The sequence below is a fragment of the Equus caballus genome, chromosome 9 (genome assembly GCF_041296265.1).
Source record: "Equus caballus isolate H_3958 breed thoroughbred chromosome 9, TB-T2T, whole genome shotgun sequence".
NCBI lineage: Eukaryota > Metazoa > Chordata > Mammalia > Perissodactyla > Equidae > Equus > Equus caballus.
The window spans coordinates 25,312,534-25,329,927 of NC_091692.1; the positions used below are offsets into that span (position 1 = coordinate 25,312,534).

General features: G+C 39.8%; 1 protein-coding gene across 4 annotated transcripts in view; it reads left to right on the forward strand.

Annotated features, from left to right (window-relative positions):
• The window catches only part of TOX (thymocyte selection associated high mobility group box), a 291,760-nt gene that overhangs the window by 272,304 nt on the left and 2,062 nt on the right, over nucleotides 1–17,394 (forward strand). For all 4 annotated transcript variants that reach the window (XM_023648557.2, XM_023648558.2, XM_070221517.1 and 1 more), the window contains one exon: nucleotides 11,026–11,412. In XM_023648557.2, coding sequence (XP_023504325.1) covers nucleotides 11,026–11,412 — 387 coding nt within the window. The remainder of the gene's footprint in view (nucleotides 1–11,025; nucleotides 11,413–17,394) is intronic.

A 17,394-nucleotide genomic window follows, 5' to 3' on the forward strand; every position in this document is an offset into this window, starting at 1 on the left:
TAGCATTTCTGCACAGTCTTCTTTGTTGAAAAAGAAAAAGTTAATCCCAAACAAAGCTATATGTTATGGAAATATTTGTTCATACCTAAAAGACCAGAGCAGTCTCCTCTGGGCCTTTTGTGAAATATTGTCCACCTGTGGATTGTTGATTTTGTGGATTAGTCACAATGCATTCTTAATCCTGAGCCAACTTTCTATTTCTCCATATCCCACTCTCAAATTGCCTCCTCCTCCACACCCCGTCCTGTTGGCCTTTGCTGAGAAGATGCCAACTGTCTTAAATTCTAGCCTCATTACTGCATCATTAGGATATAAGCCTGCCAAAAAAAGAAAATACCCACATAATTTTATCTGAACATGAAAACATCGCTTAAAATATTTTATGCTTTGGAATATCTTAAAACTCGTCTTTTCTGTTCTAAATACTCAGGAGTTGACTCTGTTTGGTCTCAAGGTATTAAAGGTTTACTTCTTGTCATAGATTCTCAGGGAGATAACCTCAGAGAGACAGGGCTGCATCTATAAGCACTTGACACTATGTCATCTCAAGTCCAAATCTGGCTAGTACTTGGCTCAGTGTGGCTTGGGGCTCCGGACTTCATTCCCTTCACCCACAAAAAATGCTTTCTCTTTTATCCAAAAATATCCATTCCTCTTCCAACAACTCTACGGTAATTATATAAATTACTTTTTAATGGATGAAAATATATACTGAATGTACTGACACAGAGAAGAAAAGAGAGCACAAAATACAAACACATAAATTTTGGTACACTATTGGTCTAATGCAACTTTATGTTCCACCTCTAAGGTATGACATTGTGGGAAAACTTTTGTTTAAATTTACTATAACATTTCTAGCTCTCCAATACTATCTCACTATGGATCTCACACTTTCTAATTCATCTAACTCCTTTTGAAGCTATTTATATTTTCTGCTGATACCATCTCACTTCCCTGTGTATTTATAGAATTCACAGAATGTGTGTAAAATTGTAGCAAAAAAATAAGGTGCAAAATATTTGATCCATCCATCCATAGGATTAAATAGTCACATTGATATTATTCAAATTAATATACTTAGAATGTAAGGGGGACTTCTAAAAAATACATTCTCCTTATTTCATCCAAGATAGTTTCTCTGAGCATTGTAAACAGAGTTTTAGTCAGAGCATTTTACATACTAGAAAATCAATACATAAAGTCTCAATGCCAATACAAAGTTCTCGGATGAATGCTATGCAGATTGCCAGAATGCTCTAACACAGACTAAGCCTTTACTCTCCAAACAAGTGTCCTCAGATTTGCTCTTAGCTGCAACTTTTCTCACTATTCATCTTCAGAGTTGCAACCCTTAGTATATGGCAATTTGTATAAATGCTACAAATTGCCATTTCTACGTTTAAAAAACCAAGCGCTTTTTTACAGCTTACTCTGACGTTTTTCTTCTCTTTGGCAATTTTGCTGGAACTGATGAATGTCTATTCATGTACAGGTATCCTGTGTGTATACAAACTGAAGGAAAGTTACAGACAACCAGGTTAGAAAGATGGCCCTCTGAGGTAGTATGTGAGTGGATGTTGGCAGTATAACCCTTGCAGGCACGTCCAGAAAGTTCACCAGCCTACTCTCTCATTGCATATGGAAACATATGTAAAAATCCATTTCTTTTCCATTTTAAATTATGATAAGGAAAATAAGAGCCATTCATATTTACACATATATTTTTTCTACGTTATAATTTTTTAGTATGTTATTAAGTATTTCCCTATTCTGAAAGATTTAAAAGTGCAACCATAAAATGCTACATGATAAATAATAGTTATAGTTCTAGGTAACCACATGGCACCAGCCAGCTCTATTTTTTTCCCATCCACTCATTCGTGTATCCATTTCGCAAATTTCCTTGAGCATGTGATCTGTGCCCAGCGTTGTGCCAGGCTCAGAGGACACAGTGAACAGGCAGAGGCGTCCCCTGCATTTAAGGAGCTTTCCCCTTCGTCCAGGAGACCAATAGTGAAAATGTAAACTAATAAATGACCAAGATCTTTGAGACTAAGTATTCAGAGGAAACTAAAGCTAGAGATTTGATAGGGCAGTCGGCAAAGTCCTCTGTGGAGAGGTGATGTTGGAGCTGAGTCAAAGGAAGACAAGGCACTTGCAGGACACAGAGGGAGCCTGAGGACAGAGGCTACCAGGCTGCACTGCAAGTGCAAGACTCGGGGACAAAAATGTCTCCCTGAATTGAGAGAGCTCAGTGCGGATGGAGCAGAGTGAATGGAGGGAGCGTGGTTTGAGGTGAAGCTGGGAAGATGGGGAGACGCCAAGTCATGAGGGCCTTGCAGGACACTGGAAGGGGCTGGGTTTTATCATGGGTACAAAGGGAAGCCACTGGATGCGTTTCAGTAAAGGTTGGCATGACTGGATTTCTATTTTTAAAAGATCACTTCATGTGAATGAGTTCCCTCAGTCCCCACGCCTTATCTGTCAAAGTAGAATTGATTATCAACATTTCACTAAAGAGGAAAAATATCACATAAGTAACAAGTGCCCAAGCCCAGAGTTGACCCACAGCACCCTCGATCCTTGTGCTGGGTGTGCTGCTCAGGGGTCCTAACAGTCCATTTGACTTGCTTCCTTAAAACACCTCCCACCCCACGAGTCATGGCGGAGCATTGTTCTCTTCCAAGGTCACTTTTGTCAGCAAGATACTGTATTAACCAAAGCGCCATGTTGATTTTCCTAAGATCTTGATGGCAACTTTGATTTCCTCCTCTACAGCCGCATATTTGGGTACCTATTTTCGATGCAATGTATTCATGTCACCAAACGAGGTTTTGCAGCCCTAGGCCAGTGGCTCTTCTCCTCGCTAATTCGCAGCCATGTCCAGTCTGCTCCTTCTCTCTGCTTCCAGTCAAGCCAGACTGTGCACCTGTTCCACATCAGGCACAGGGCTGGGTGCTGAGAGCACAAAGACGAATACGAATGATCAAAGCAAAATGTTTCATGATGCTTGAAAGGCTTGAGACGATGCTCTAAAATTAGCTGCTTCTTACGGAACATAATCAAAAATAGAAACAACCAGTGAACATTGGCTCCACCTGTGAAACTGAGTCACAGGATTAACAAGGCTTCTCTCCTTCCACTGATTACATTTTAGCTTAAACGTACTACATACCATCTAATCCAGCATATTCGTTAACGTGACTCCAGACCTCAATAAAATTGAAATCTACCAAAAATAAAAAAGCTCAGTCATAGTAAATGAATATTCTGACCTTTATACTTCAAAATGACAATACTGACACATTCTTGGCAGGACACTGAGTTTTTTCCAATATTGACACAAATACATACAGCATCTTGCTATCGAGCGGCTTCTCTGTGTGTGCCACACACTGTGCTAGGTGTTGAACATATATTCCTAGCCACCATCACAACAGCCCTGCAAAGTAAGACTTAGCCCCATTCTCTAGGCAGTCTCTAGGCAGAGAGATTAAATGACTTGCCCACAGTAAGGAGAGCCTGGCAGTGGCAGAGCAAAGACTCAAACTCCTTGCTGTCTTGTTCTAAAGCTTATAGGCTTTTCTCTACCCTGAGTGATTGTCAAATATTCATATCTTTAGAACTACCACCTCTTGTTATCCCCCCAAAAAAATTCCGTGCCAACTCTTACATATTAGACAACTAAGAATAAAGCTGCCCTGGCTTAAATGAGGCTGGGAGTAAAAGGCTGCCCACTGTCACCCACCCACCCTCCACCACCAGAGGCCGGCCAGACACCCTCCGAGGAATCTTGGGCCGGGAGAATCCTTGGAAAGCGCTGCTCTGTGACTCGCTTTTCCAGCTGTACAGGTGCTTCATCTGGTCATGTGAAGCCAGTGACAGACCCACCCAGCACAGGCCCCTCTGCCTGCAAACACATCGGAATTGAAGGAGGCATGAATAGGAGCTTAGAATGTTGCGAACACAGCAATGGTCAGACCCTGAAATAATTTATTCAGTTGTAGGCTCTGTAATTTAAAGGGGGAGTTGGAGAGATTTCAGAGGAAGAAGTGATAAAAGCGAGTGAAAGGCAAAGGGCAGAGGTAGTAGCAGAGAAGAGAGAATTTGAAATGATCACACCTGCAAAACGAAGACTTCAGCACGCTGAGGCGCATGATAGGCATTAGGCCTAGGACGGCGGTTACTTGCCCTCCGTTTTCTCTGACTCTAGAACAAGAAAAGAGACGCCATTTCAAACTAGAGGAATTTAGTCTGAACGGGGCGCCTTACTAGCTCTTGAATTGTTTGGGTAAACAGTTTCTTTCCATAGAGAAATTTAAAAGCAGGAAGCAAAGATTTGTAAATACGGATTAGAGAAGATCTTGAAGGTATCTTCAACCTCGGGGCTTCCCCAGGACATCAAGGGAGACACGTTAGGGGACCTCTAAAGAGCTGCAGGGTCGCACGGAGAGAGTCCTCGGAGGCAGAAAAATCCACCGCACTGGGGGCAGGCGGATCTGGGTTCAAACTCCAGCTTTCCCACTTCCTAACCATTCTCTTCGTGCAAGTTAGCTCCTCAAAGTGTCAGTTTACTCATGTGTTAAGTCGAGAAGACAGTAAGACCTACATCGCAGGGTTTCCATGAGGCTAAAATAAGAAACTCCGTGTAAACTGCATGATTCAGAATTTTGAGCACAGGAACCACTTAATAAATACCAGCAATTATGATAATTATTAATTTTATTTTAATATTCTTGATAGGTGTGCAAAGGACTATGCAAAGTGTGTGTATGATTGAAAGTTTAGCTGGATCATATTTTCAGTTTGTCTGCAAGTCTGCTTGGATATAAAGAAATTTTAAAAATGGCATTAAAATAAGAAAAATTTGTTGTCTCATGGATACATCCTTTTATAAAGATAAGAAATGATCAGTCATTTTAAAAAATCAGCTACACAGTCTTCTTAATTGAAATGATCTCTATGAGCCTTTAGTTGGGGGAAACTATGAATAGTCTGCAAGCCAAGAATATATGCTATTAGGAACGCTAGACCTTCTGGGCTTGGGCATTTTTACATGCTATTTAGGGTCATTTTGGGTTGGGTTATTAAGTAAAGCTTAAGGAAATACAGTTTTTCCATAGACTCAGGAATGCCGAGACATGGGTCTGAATTATTATGTTGAAGACAGTGTATAACTTTAAAGCCATTGGAACTAGTTTCATTTTACCATATAGGCCAGAATTTATATTCCCAAAATGAGTGTTGCATTCAAAGTAGTCACCTTGGGGGGCTACAAACTTATTTTGTTATTACTCCCAGAGTTCTAAAGATTTCTGAACCTCCTCTTTTAGAAGTGCAGTCAGAAAGAGTTTACGAGCCACCTTAGAAAATCAATCTTGTTACATTGTTTTCACACCTCATTCTTTTCCCCAAACATCACCAGATATAACCCACAGACTTGGCTTCAAGTGACTATTAGCTGTTTCTAAAAATCAAATTCACCATCAAAAGACAAAGAGTTGTCTGAGGATATGTAAAACAGTGTCCCACAGGCTCCAGGAGAATTCCAGTAGGGAAGTTCCCAAATATCCCCAATAAAAGCAGCATTATTGCAAGAAGCGTACAGCTTCTCAGAAGTGCCAGCCTGGAGGAGAGAATATTTGGATGAATATATTCTGGTATGTCAAATAAAAATAATTAGATTCATGACTTTAAGGTCACACATCCAATATGAGATTTTGTCTCTACCTTGAGCTGGGGTGCCAAAACTTATAGAGGACAATGGAAGGGGTTTTTTTGTCCTAATGTGCAGTGGAGGACAATATTGAATTAAATTACAAAAGTTCTCACCTGCCATGACCAATAGAAAAGAAGCACAATTCTCAGTACAATTAAAGGATAATGAATTCGAAATAAAAGAAAAGATTTCTTTTTCAGGATGAAGTAACTTAGAGAATTCATGCCTTGGAGAGCTAGTGAGACAAACACTGAGTCTGAATTTGAAAATAAGATGCATCGTTTGATGACCGTTAACATAAAATTTGCGGCTCTGGAAGCCCAGATTGCGATTTAAAGATAATAAAATCTCATGCTGCAGGGTGGAAGTTAATCACCTGCAAGGACTAGGAAAGATTTTCCTTCCTGAAGTAACAATGCACAATTGAGTAGGCGCAGAAATTTTGTTTCATTTCCAATGCATCAAGTATTGGTCAGTGCTGGAAAAATCAAATTAGATGGACTATTAATCTGATTTGGTTCAACAACTCATATATTGTTGCTTCCACTGAGTTTTATGTCTTGTGTTTATACTTTGCTATTTTAAATAACAATTGCTTTGTCAATCTTTCATTTTTATAGCGCTTATCATCCAGAATGGGGGCATTATACACTAAGCAGTATTATCTTCATTATACAAAGTAAATAGAATTGAAACTATCTCGGATAATCAAGAACTTGGTTAATAAGAAGTATCTGAAGGTTTATAGAGTTGTGTCCTTTGCGGAAAACCACTGAGAAGGCCCCAAAGATCTCTGTTACCACACGCACACCCCATTTTGCTTATAGACAGCATCTTTCAGAATCGGTGGTCCAAAAGTAAACAGGAAATAGAACTTAGGCAGAAACTAATAGCAAGAACACACTCATCCCACGAAAATGTCAGACTCAAGGGTTGACTTTCGGTTGTGTATACACTGGTAAAATCACCTTTGTCAGGTGACTAACAGAAAACACCCTGCTAAATAAAAGTGGGTAATGTGTTTGAAAATAGAAACAAATTGTTTAGTGTGTATGAGAAAATTGTTCTAATTTCTGAATGGGAGGTATAGAAACCTTCATATACAATATAATTATTTGCAAAATCATAGCCTTATCATAGTTTAATTGGAAGAAAATGACAGTGTATATTAAATTTATGATTTCTTCATATCCCATTTAATCAGATTATGAATTCCTGCACTTTGCTATGGAAAATGAATTTATTCTACCTATCTTCCAAAACAATAAAATAGCTCTGTAATTAATAGATGGCCTGTTGTTTTAGTCTGATTAAGAATTAATCAGAAGTGAGGCTAGAAGCACTTTTTTTTCCCTGTCTAAATGAATGGACCTTTACAGAAGATACAGATTCTCGAAATATGAGTGGAAGGCACTAAGCTTTCCTGCCACCTGACATCCACCCAAGATCCCATGGGGAATAAAGGGCAGGGTCCCTAACCAAAGGACGGAGCTAAGGGTCATAATTTCTCATCACTTCTCATGTTGACAGCAGAGAAGAGAGTGAAGATCAATCTGATATTCTGTAGGTTTTCAAAGATTTCAGATCTTTCCCCACTCCTTGGGAAGAATGGCATGTCTTGTCAGGAGTCTCAGCAAGAGCAACAGTGACTGTGTGGAGTATTGTTCAAGAATAGTCATTCAGTCATTCAACAAACACGTTTGTGTTCTCTGTGTACTTTGCATTGGATCACATGCATGGGTCAGAGAAATTCAAGTCCCTACCATAAAAAATAGATCCTTTCCTTGATAATGCAGGACATCACTGTGAAGAGAGAATACAGGAGGAGAACATCTGTTGGAGTGCCTGCCGTGGTTAAGCATGTGGCTAGACACGTTATTTATCTTGTCACATTCAACACAATTTAGAAAGTAAAGAGAAAACACGTAACTTACCAAAATTCTCCCTCCCTCTGTGTTAAAAGTTGTTTCAAATGTCGTCTAAATCATTATGTTTGGAAATCTATTTAATTTGTTTGCCTATAGTCCTAGAGATTAAAAGTTACTACCATTTCAAAATAGGTTTAGCATTACTGATGTTTACATGCTTTAGTATGGAGAAGATAAATGACAAATAAATGGCTGGATAGACAAGTTGTGTTGTGTTTAATTACCATGTGAAAAAATATTTCACAACTTGGCAATAAAGTATCCCAAATTAGGTTGCTATCTACGTCTGTGTGTCTATACGTCTATATCTCTATGTCTGCATCTATCTATACAGTGGACCATATGCTATTGTTTAAAAGGTGGAATTCAGGAGAATTTGCTTCGTTGTTTATCTTTAATTCAACATTGAGGAAAACCATTAACATGTCCATGCCTCAGCTCTTCTAGGCTATAACTGGGAAACTCCCAACTTGCTAATTCCTTTAGGAAATTGTGTCTCTCCATCCTTAGCCCAGAATATGAAATTCACCATGCAGCTAGTATTCCAGGAAACAGGAACCAGTGGATTATTTTCATGTTACATCTAGATATATAAAATTTAAATATGCATTTTAACGCAATAAAAATTAGTTTATCTGAGGGAGGAATTATAACTATTTAAATTGAAATGTATGTTCCATTTACCACCCTAAATATGTATGTGTAATTTATTAGTTCTTCTGAATGAGTTTTCCGTTGGAGACTATTCCATGAAATGACCCATTGAGAAAAGTTTTCTGTGGCTCTCTCTTGGAGATTTGCAACATACATCAGCATATTGAAGGCTCTGAGAAGTCCTGCTGTAAAGGCACCCACGTAACCTTATGTAGCCCAGTGCTATTCCCGCACGTACGTTATCACAGAAGTTTGTATTTTCTAAGACATTTATTTTCTCACAAACCCCGTCTAATACAACTTGGAAACTGTGCGTGTCAGGGAGCAAACAGGGTGTTATACCTCGACCTGCTTGCCAGGACTGGCCACTGGCCCATGAAGCCAGCCCTGCTGCTCACTAAGTGTCTGTCACTAGGATCAGTCATTTCCATTCTAAGTGTAGCATAGGTATATTTCTTTAAGTTTGTTTAATTTAAACAAATATATTTGTTTAACTACATTGTTGTAACTCCCGGGATGATTGTATGATTATGTCTGAACAACATGTCATATGTGCCTATGTGCGTTGTATTTACACACCCACACATGTGTGTAAGTTCAGGCTGCATGTCTACTATGCTATATATACCGTATCATTAGCTAATGAGGTGATTATTGGCTCCAGAAATGAAAAACGAAAACATTTTACAGCTGTATATATTTCCTAGTTTTGGTAGCATGGAAAATGTGAGTGGTTTTTCTTCTTTTTAAAAATATCTATAAAGCAAAGAAATAGATGCACTAACATGCGCTAATTTTTATAGATCTCTGGTCACTGTAATCATTGCTTTGCTGGACGCAGTTGACACAGGATGTGGCTAAATTTGAACTTAGCCCGCCTGCGGGATGCTAGAGAAGAGAGACTGCATGCGCTTTCCCGGGCAGTTTAAACAGACACACACACAACAAACGCATAACCTTCTCGGCATGGATGGAGTGAGATTTGAGGCGCATCACTGCAGTACGTGTTATTCGAGTATAGACCGAGTCACTGTTTACACAGCCCGAACTAACCCATGTAACCTTTTCCTTGAATTGTTCACCACTCTGCACATCAACGATAAGAATTTTTAAATGGAAGCAAAAGAAAAACCTACTTAAGTTGTTTTTTTTTTTTAGTTGAAAGCACCTTTTAGGTACTACATTTAATAAAGCTTCCCATTGAAAATTTTTGTGAACAATTTTTGACACTTTTGATGTTAATACAGAAGACAGGGAGTCTGAATGTCTGTTCTTATTTCAGAAGGCCGCTTTGACGTTGACACAGAGAAAAATATAGGAAGAGGATTCTTGAGGGGCTTGCATTCTTTGGCACACCTTACTATATACTATGCATGGAGTATTCGGCCTCACGGGAGCCCAGATTTCCTTTACAGATGTCAGTTGTGTTCTTTCTACAGAGAGAGTATGTGGGGCTAGTGGTCCATCCACCCCAGCCTGCCCGCTCGAGTCGGCACACATAGGCAACATTGTTCTCATTGTGGTTTTCATTTAATTTTCCTACATTACTGGGTTGTGTCGCTAGCACCGTTGCAGGCTGACTTGTGAAGCGTAGTTCCCATGTAAAGTTCCACGTCGTCAGGCGTGATGAGCCAGGTTCCCTAACGTGCCTGTCAGTCGATGGTGCCGCACAGGCGGGAGGGGCTCACAAAGACCCTGCAGTGCTGAGAGTAACAAGAAATTCGTTTCGACTTATAAACTGAATAAGCGTACATCGAGGTCGCAGAATAAGGGCATATATGCATCTTCAAGACCTGGTTTCGACAAAGTGACTTTTTTCTGCAGAAGGACATTTTAGCATTTTCTTGCTCCAGCCGGTTTCACCTTTCACCATTTGTTTCATCAGCCTCTTCCCCTCAGCAAAAGTAGGAGGTTCGTGCCCAAGAAGAAATGCCTCAGGGTTGATTCTCCATTCTTTTTGGCTTCCACTGATCTGTCTAGCTTTTAAGTCAATTAAAAGATTATTAGGAAATGGCCACATGAAGGTACGAAAAAATAGGGCAAAATTATATTAATTTATGATGGAGTCTAAAATTTCTGAGAGAGATTATTTTTATCTGGTTCATTATGAGGAACAATTCATCACCAACTTCTTTAAAAAATTCAAGATGAGTTCTTCGGTTGCTCTGAAGATATATTAATGCGGTCTTATACAACTTCAGAAAGGTATTTTAGAACTCTTTTCTCCCATATCCATTTCCATCCACCAGCTTGTTTTCTTTGAGCAAATATCTAGGCCAAGGCTCTTTGAGAATATAAAAAGGAAAAATAAAAAACTGAACACATAATCAATAGAAGAACTCCAAAATCAAATTACTTTCTAAGTGATCTACACTTGTATTTCCTATTAGGACAGTGATGGCATCCATCCCACCCCACATCTTTGTATCTTTGTTTGGATAATGAGAAAAGTCACCAGGTTAGAGCTTAGCATTTAGGCAAAGGAAAGAAAAATGTCTTCGTAGATTGTCTTAGATTTTATAAAAGAAACAGGATAAGCTCAGTCTTGCATAAGTCGTGTTACAAATGATGGTGGAGGAGTTCTTCGAAAAGAGAGTCAAGGAGATTAATGTATTGATTCACGTGAAAGTTCACGCGTAAGGTGACAGAGCGTCTTGCTAATGGAAATCAACACCACGTGTGTCAGTCTCTTAACTCCGCTCTTGTTTGTTTCCTCAACAGAGCTACAGTGAACCTGTTGATGTGAAGACATCTCAACCTCCTCAGCTGATCAATTCAAAGCCGTCAGTGTTCCATGGGCCCAGCCAGGCCCACTCAGCTCTGTACCTAAGTTCCCACTATCACCAACAACCAGGAATGAACCCTCACCTTACTGCCATGCACCCCAGTCTCCCCAGGAGCATAGCCCCCAAGCCGAATAACCAAATGCCAGTGACTGTCTCTATAGCAAACATGGCCGTGTCCCCCCCTCCTCCCCTCCAGATCAGTCCGCCTCTTCACCAGCATCTCAACATGCAGCAGCACCAGCCACTCAGCATGCAGCAGCCCCTTGGGAACCAGCTCCCCATGCAGGTCCAGTCTGCCTTACATTCACCCACCATGCAGCAGGTGAGTGCCCATGCTCCGCACACCTCTGCGGAAGGGCCGGGGGTCTGCTCATCCAGCAAAGGAGCGGGGAGTATGTGTGCTCTGTTCTTCTGTTTAATTAGAGAGAATTGAAGATATTCAACAAAGGTCTACTTTCTGAAAAATATAATTTACGGGTGGTGAGTTAGGCAGCATTATATGATCACAACAGTTGATGGCTGCTGCTTTTCATAATCACTGTTTCTTTCCATGATAATCTGTTCTGCTTCTCCTTTTAATCACCCTTCTTGTTTTCTGCTTCTTGAGGAAAGTGCATTTATTATTTTGAGATGCCAACTGCTGCTAAAGATCTCTTGAGATTGAGAATTCTACATTTTTTTAAAAAAAATACTGGTTGGAAATGAGAAAGTCCTGATTGGTATGCCTATTGAGTCCTATAAATCCTGTAAATTGAAATCAGGCCCACTGTTTCTGGTCAGAAATATCAAATTGGTACAACCTTAAAAGTCCTAAGAAATGAAAATTTTAACCAGGGTTTTATTTAAAAATAGATATCTGGCTTCTGCATAAATTGGAAAACACAGGCAGTTAGGAAGCCACCCTGCCCGCTCCCCAATTACTGAAACCGTTTGTGTGTAGTCTTCACTAAACTTTTCTTTGAAATCAAGTTTTCCTTTTGGATTTTGGTGTTAGTTTAAAATTTGAAATTGAAGAACAAATGGTATAAACTAAATTGAGCACGAACCATTCAAAAATCCTAAAAACTTGTTTTAGGAGCCAGCCCTGTGGCATAGTGGTTAGGTTCATGCACTCCACTTAGGTCACTCAGGGTTCACAGGTTCGAATCCCAGGCGCAGACCTGTACAACTCATCAGGCCCTGCTGTGGCTGCATCCCGCATACAAAACAGGGGAAGATTGCCACAGATGTTTGCTCAGAGCCAATCTTCCTCATCAAAAAAAAAAAAAAAAAAAAAAAAAAAAAAATCCTAAAAGCTTGTTTTAAAAAATAGATCAAGGTAGGTGCTGGTGCCATGGCCTAGTGGTTAAGTTCAGCATGCTCTGCATCGGCAGCCAGGTTTGTTTCCCAGGCACAGACCTACACCACTTGTTGGCAGCCATGCTGTGGCAGCAACCCACATACAAAATAGAGGAAGACTGGCATAGATATTAGCTCAGGGAGAATCTTTCTGAAGCAAAAAGAGGAAGATTGGCACAGATGTTAGGTCAGGGCCAATCTTCCTCAGTAAAAAAAAAAACAAGGCAAAAACTACAAATCACATCAAATTCATCTGTCACTTTTATAATCCAATCATCATTCCCAGAGCTATAATTAAATATGCCAACATAGCCTTCATATAGAATTGACATCCAGCCCTCTGTGGAATTTGAGTCTACAGTTGGCAAGGCAGGGTGGAGGGGAGGCAGAAAGAGAAATCAAATATACATTGTCCCAAATTCATTTTTATTATTATAATTACAGATAGGATTTCTGAGAGCTGACAATAGCAACCTCAATATATTACCTTACCTCATCTTTAATTTTAGAAAATTCGTAGTGCTTTTACCGGCATCATCTTCATTTTCAGGTGAGGAAACTGAGGCTTGGCAGAGTGAGGTAATGTGCCTATAACATCAGAGGTGGAATTCAAACCCACATCTGTACAGAAATCAGAGCCTGGGTTCTTAAATGGTAGGCCTGCCGCCTCTCTTAACCATTCTTGCAGAGTATTAGCGGTTTCATATTAGAAAACCTGTCTCTCCTAAGAATTTGGTGGTCTTTCCATGCTAGTTAGTTAGTTCTAAGATTCCAATGGTCCTGAAGAGCGAAGGGACTCGTCTCCTCACTGAAGCCTTCCTTAGTCCCTAAGCCAAGGATACTGATAAAGCTCTGATGACTGACCGACCTATGTCCCACAGACCAGCTGTTGACTCACCAGGGAAGAAGACTGGGGAAAAGCTCCCTTCCACCATCTTGCCTCGTCTCCAGCAGTGTTTGTGACCAACGAGTGATAGTGATAGGGTCAAATTTCCGCTGCTGTTTCCATCAGACATCACTCACGATCAAAGGGACACTCTTGGGTGTACTTGCATTTTAACGAACCACTAGTGTTTTCGGAAAGAATTGATGGTTTGAGGGACACAACCTTCACTGTGTGGGTTGACTCCCACCTACAGGTGCCTCCTGGCTGAGGGCCCGCGTTCTGCCCGCCGTGATGTAGTGCAGGCCTGTTTCTTCTCGGGAGGAAGAATATGGAAGACACAGTCCCCTCGCCGGGTTGAGGGCTAGAGCTCTGTCCAGGAAGGACACCTTTTTTCTAACTATCCACTCAGAGATGGTTCCTTTTTCTATTTATATGACCACCTTGGAGGAGCCGGCTGTGACCCTGAGTTGTCTTCAAACATTTCAGAATTACATAAGGCCACATGTGAAAACTCAAGAGATTTGTCTTTCCATATAGAATCTGAACTGAATAGCAAGAAATAGAACAGATTACATTGGACAAGTGATTCATCAATCTTTAAGTCAGTTCTATTAGTGTATCTCAAAAAGTGTTCTTACCGAGATGGTAGGACCTGATTTCAATTTACGTTAATAATTGGAAGACAAAATGACAGGAACCCAAAATGGAGAGTCAATAGCTGAAAGACTGCATGTGGTGACGAAAATCACTTTTAAAAATGCCTCAACCATGGTGGGGAGTGAATAAAATAATTCTTGAATGGACAAATGAACAAAGGAGCAAATAAAAAAATGAGTAGTAAAAGTCTTTAAAGATTAGAAGAAATTATAGGGTAGTTTGTAGAATCTCAATTCGTTGGAAGTGTTTTAAAATTTCATTTATTCAAAAAAATAAAGATTTATTGAACCCCTAACATGTGCCAGGCACTGTCCAGGCTCTGGAAATTGAATGATCAGTGAGAACGGGTAATGAACTCTCTGCCCCATGGAGCTTCCATCAGAGTTGGGGGGTAGCAGGTGGTAATAAGATAAACAAATTATTAAGATCCCATGGAAAGAAAAAGAAACAGAAGGAAAAACTGCAGAGTGTGTGGAGGAATAGCAGAGCCTTAGGTTGGAATACACAAGGAAGGCCCCCACCTAGGGCTGGCACATACTCCTGAAGCATGAGAAGAGGAGGCAGCCTTTAAAAATCAGAAGGTGGGAAGGGTATGTGGGGAATACAGCAGAGCAGCAAGGAAAAGAGGCTCTGGGCTGAAAAGACCAAGCTGGGGAGGATTGGGGCTTGGCCAGGACATGGAAAGGAAGCCAGTGGGGAGCATGGTGGCTAAGGCGAGTATGATGGGGGATGAGGTCAGATTCATGGGTAGGTCACTGGAGTAGGATCCTCCAGCTTAAGAGACTGGCAGCCCCAACAAGTTGATAATCCTAAAATCAGCATCAAAAGAGTCCACCACCCCTGTTGTCACTGAATATACTCCAATCACAACAGTCTATGGGGGCCAATGTTCAAGTCCTCAAAGTTGGTCTTCAGCTGGTGATGGCAGAGCCGGTTTGTGGATGAACCTGTCTGGTTCATCCTGCAAAGCACCTTTGTCCTGAAGATGTTTGCTTCCTGGGTATGGGGGCCACGTTCACGTAGTCAAACACCAAAAGCAAGAAAAAGAGAGAAAGACAAAGAGTTAATGGCTATCATATTTTCAAAATAACGTCTCATCTTTCAGTATTACTTTAGATATTTTATTATCCTTATGAAAATGAATGTATCCTACAAAAATGATTGCATAGTCCACCAGGAATAATAGTTTCATTTTTTTCTGGAATAATATTTTATGCACTAAACCCCCAGACCTGATCTTTTTGCTCCAGGTTTCTTCCCTTTTTTTCTGTTCACTAGATTGTCGAATGAGGTCAAGAGAAAAAAAATCATTAATATCTGTCAACTTCCTTTATAACCTTAAGAAAAAATCTTTCTATGATATCACACAGACAGATTTTCAATTTCCTTGTGTAATAAACAGCTGCTTTAGGATTTGGGTGTAATTTAAAGGTTTAAAAAAATCACATTGAGATTGATGAATAAATCAGTTGTGAAGACAAAAACATTGATGCCTGTTGAAAATACCTCTCCGGACAGGCAGGAAATGAAATTAGTTCCCAGTAAAGTGTGGCTATGAGGGTCACTGTTGCAGGCTTCCTAGGACTTGCTATGGTGGCACAACAGAACTGCTAAGGCTACAGAAATCTAATTAAAGAGCAAATGTCCCTTCTGACATCAAATTAATCTTTATCACGTTTCCTATTTTTATTTCAATCTGGCACCAGAAAATGAAATTTAAAATTCCAGGCATGCTGCAAAACAGTTGGTGATTTTTCTCTTGAGCATTAAAATGCAAAATATTCAGTCTTGTTTCATCAGACTGCTAAGCCAATATTTTTTAAAAATGTATATCGTCATTATTGTTTCACATTTACATCAATAAAAATGTACTTGGCTCTAGGTTTGACCTTGACCTCTCTTTAGATAGTATTCAGAAGAATGTTTCATTTTCTAAATTGAAAGCAAGCAAAATAAGGTGCGCTCAGGCTTTGTTTATATTTTTCTTTGCCCTTCATTATTTTAATATTAATGATCTTAAATTTAGGCATTGAAGTTGGCTGAATTTTAAATCTTTGATCTTTGTAGATCACACCTAATTTTGGTTTTTTAAACTGAAGTTACCCTTTTAATCTTAAACTAATAACTTAAAAATTAATATTCTCCTGATATCCTCTCACCCCCCCGTGAAGGAACTATTTTCATTGGATGGAAAAAAATTGATGATGGTTTCTGTTGTTGATTGGGTGGGGTTGGGTGGAAGCGGTTGGTTTGTTTTATTTATTTTTTGCTTTCTCACATGTTTCCATACCTTCAACTAACTCAAGATTTTTTCTCCTACTCTATTTTGAGACTTGTTACATTAGGTTCTGTTTTGTCGATTGTGCAAAAATCCAATATGGAGAACTTTACCTTAAAAAGATAGGAAAGGCCTGGCATTTACACATTTACACTCCCTGTGCCTTTCCAACAGTAGCATCAGAGAGTCTGTGTTAAACTTTATTTATTGGAAAACATGATTTATTGAGCCACTACTATGGGCTAGGCCCTGAGACTACCCAATAAGCAGTGCAAACACTCTGATCTCAGGTCCACATGGCAGCCCTGTGACAGGGGCGCAAGGGGGAGGCAACACCAGGCTCCTCTCTGGAGAAACTTGTTCTTGCTGTTTGCCCAGCATCACACTAGACAGTAGGGAAAGAATTCAAGACAGCTGGACAGCAAGCCCCCTACAGACAATATTGTAGGACCATAATGAAATGGATACAGGTCCAAATGGATACAGGACGGAGATAGCGGATGGTCTGGAGAACCAAACAGCCCGCATACCTCTTACTTTCACCTTCCTGTTTCGGAAAATGTTAACAATAGGTGTTTTTAAGTCTTTACCCAAGGGACACTCAAATGTGAATAAAAGTCTAAAGAAATATCCTTAATTAAAAACCAATCTTCTGATCATTCCGCTAAGTTGAAAAAAAAAAGCTAACAACTCAACTATTATTACGCCTTCAAAGCTCCCTACAGGTAGAGAATGGTTCGTTATCAAATCTCTCGATTTTTCAGTGGTTAAAAACCACGTATGGAATCTGCTGAAGAAACAGACAACTGCCAGATTAATTAAGTTGCTTTTTTGGTCATTTTCAGCAAAGCTTGCCTATGCAGTTCTTGAATTCACTAGATAAGCTAAAAATAAATCTTAGTGTACAATGTTTTTTGTTTACCAGATCTAACTATATACTTCAGAGATTCCATCCTTGAATTTTTAATAACTTTACAGGGATTAAAAGTCAACACTTCACCATGCCACTGTATTAAAAGAATCTTCCTGAAGGCTGATTATTATTTGCCAGTTAATTCACTTTTCAATTAAAAAATATTTGCTCTATCTTACACTTTTCCTTCTGTGTTTTCCAATGGCAGGTTGTTTTGAATCGCTTTCCTTGT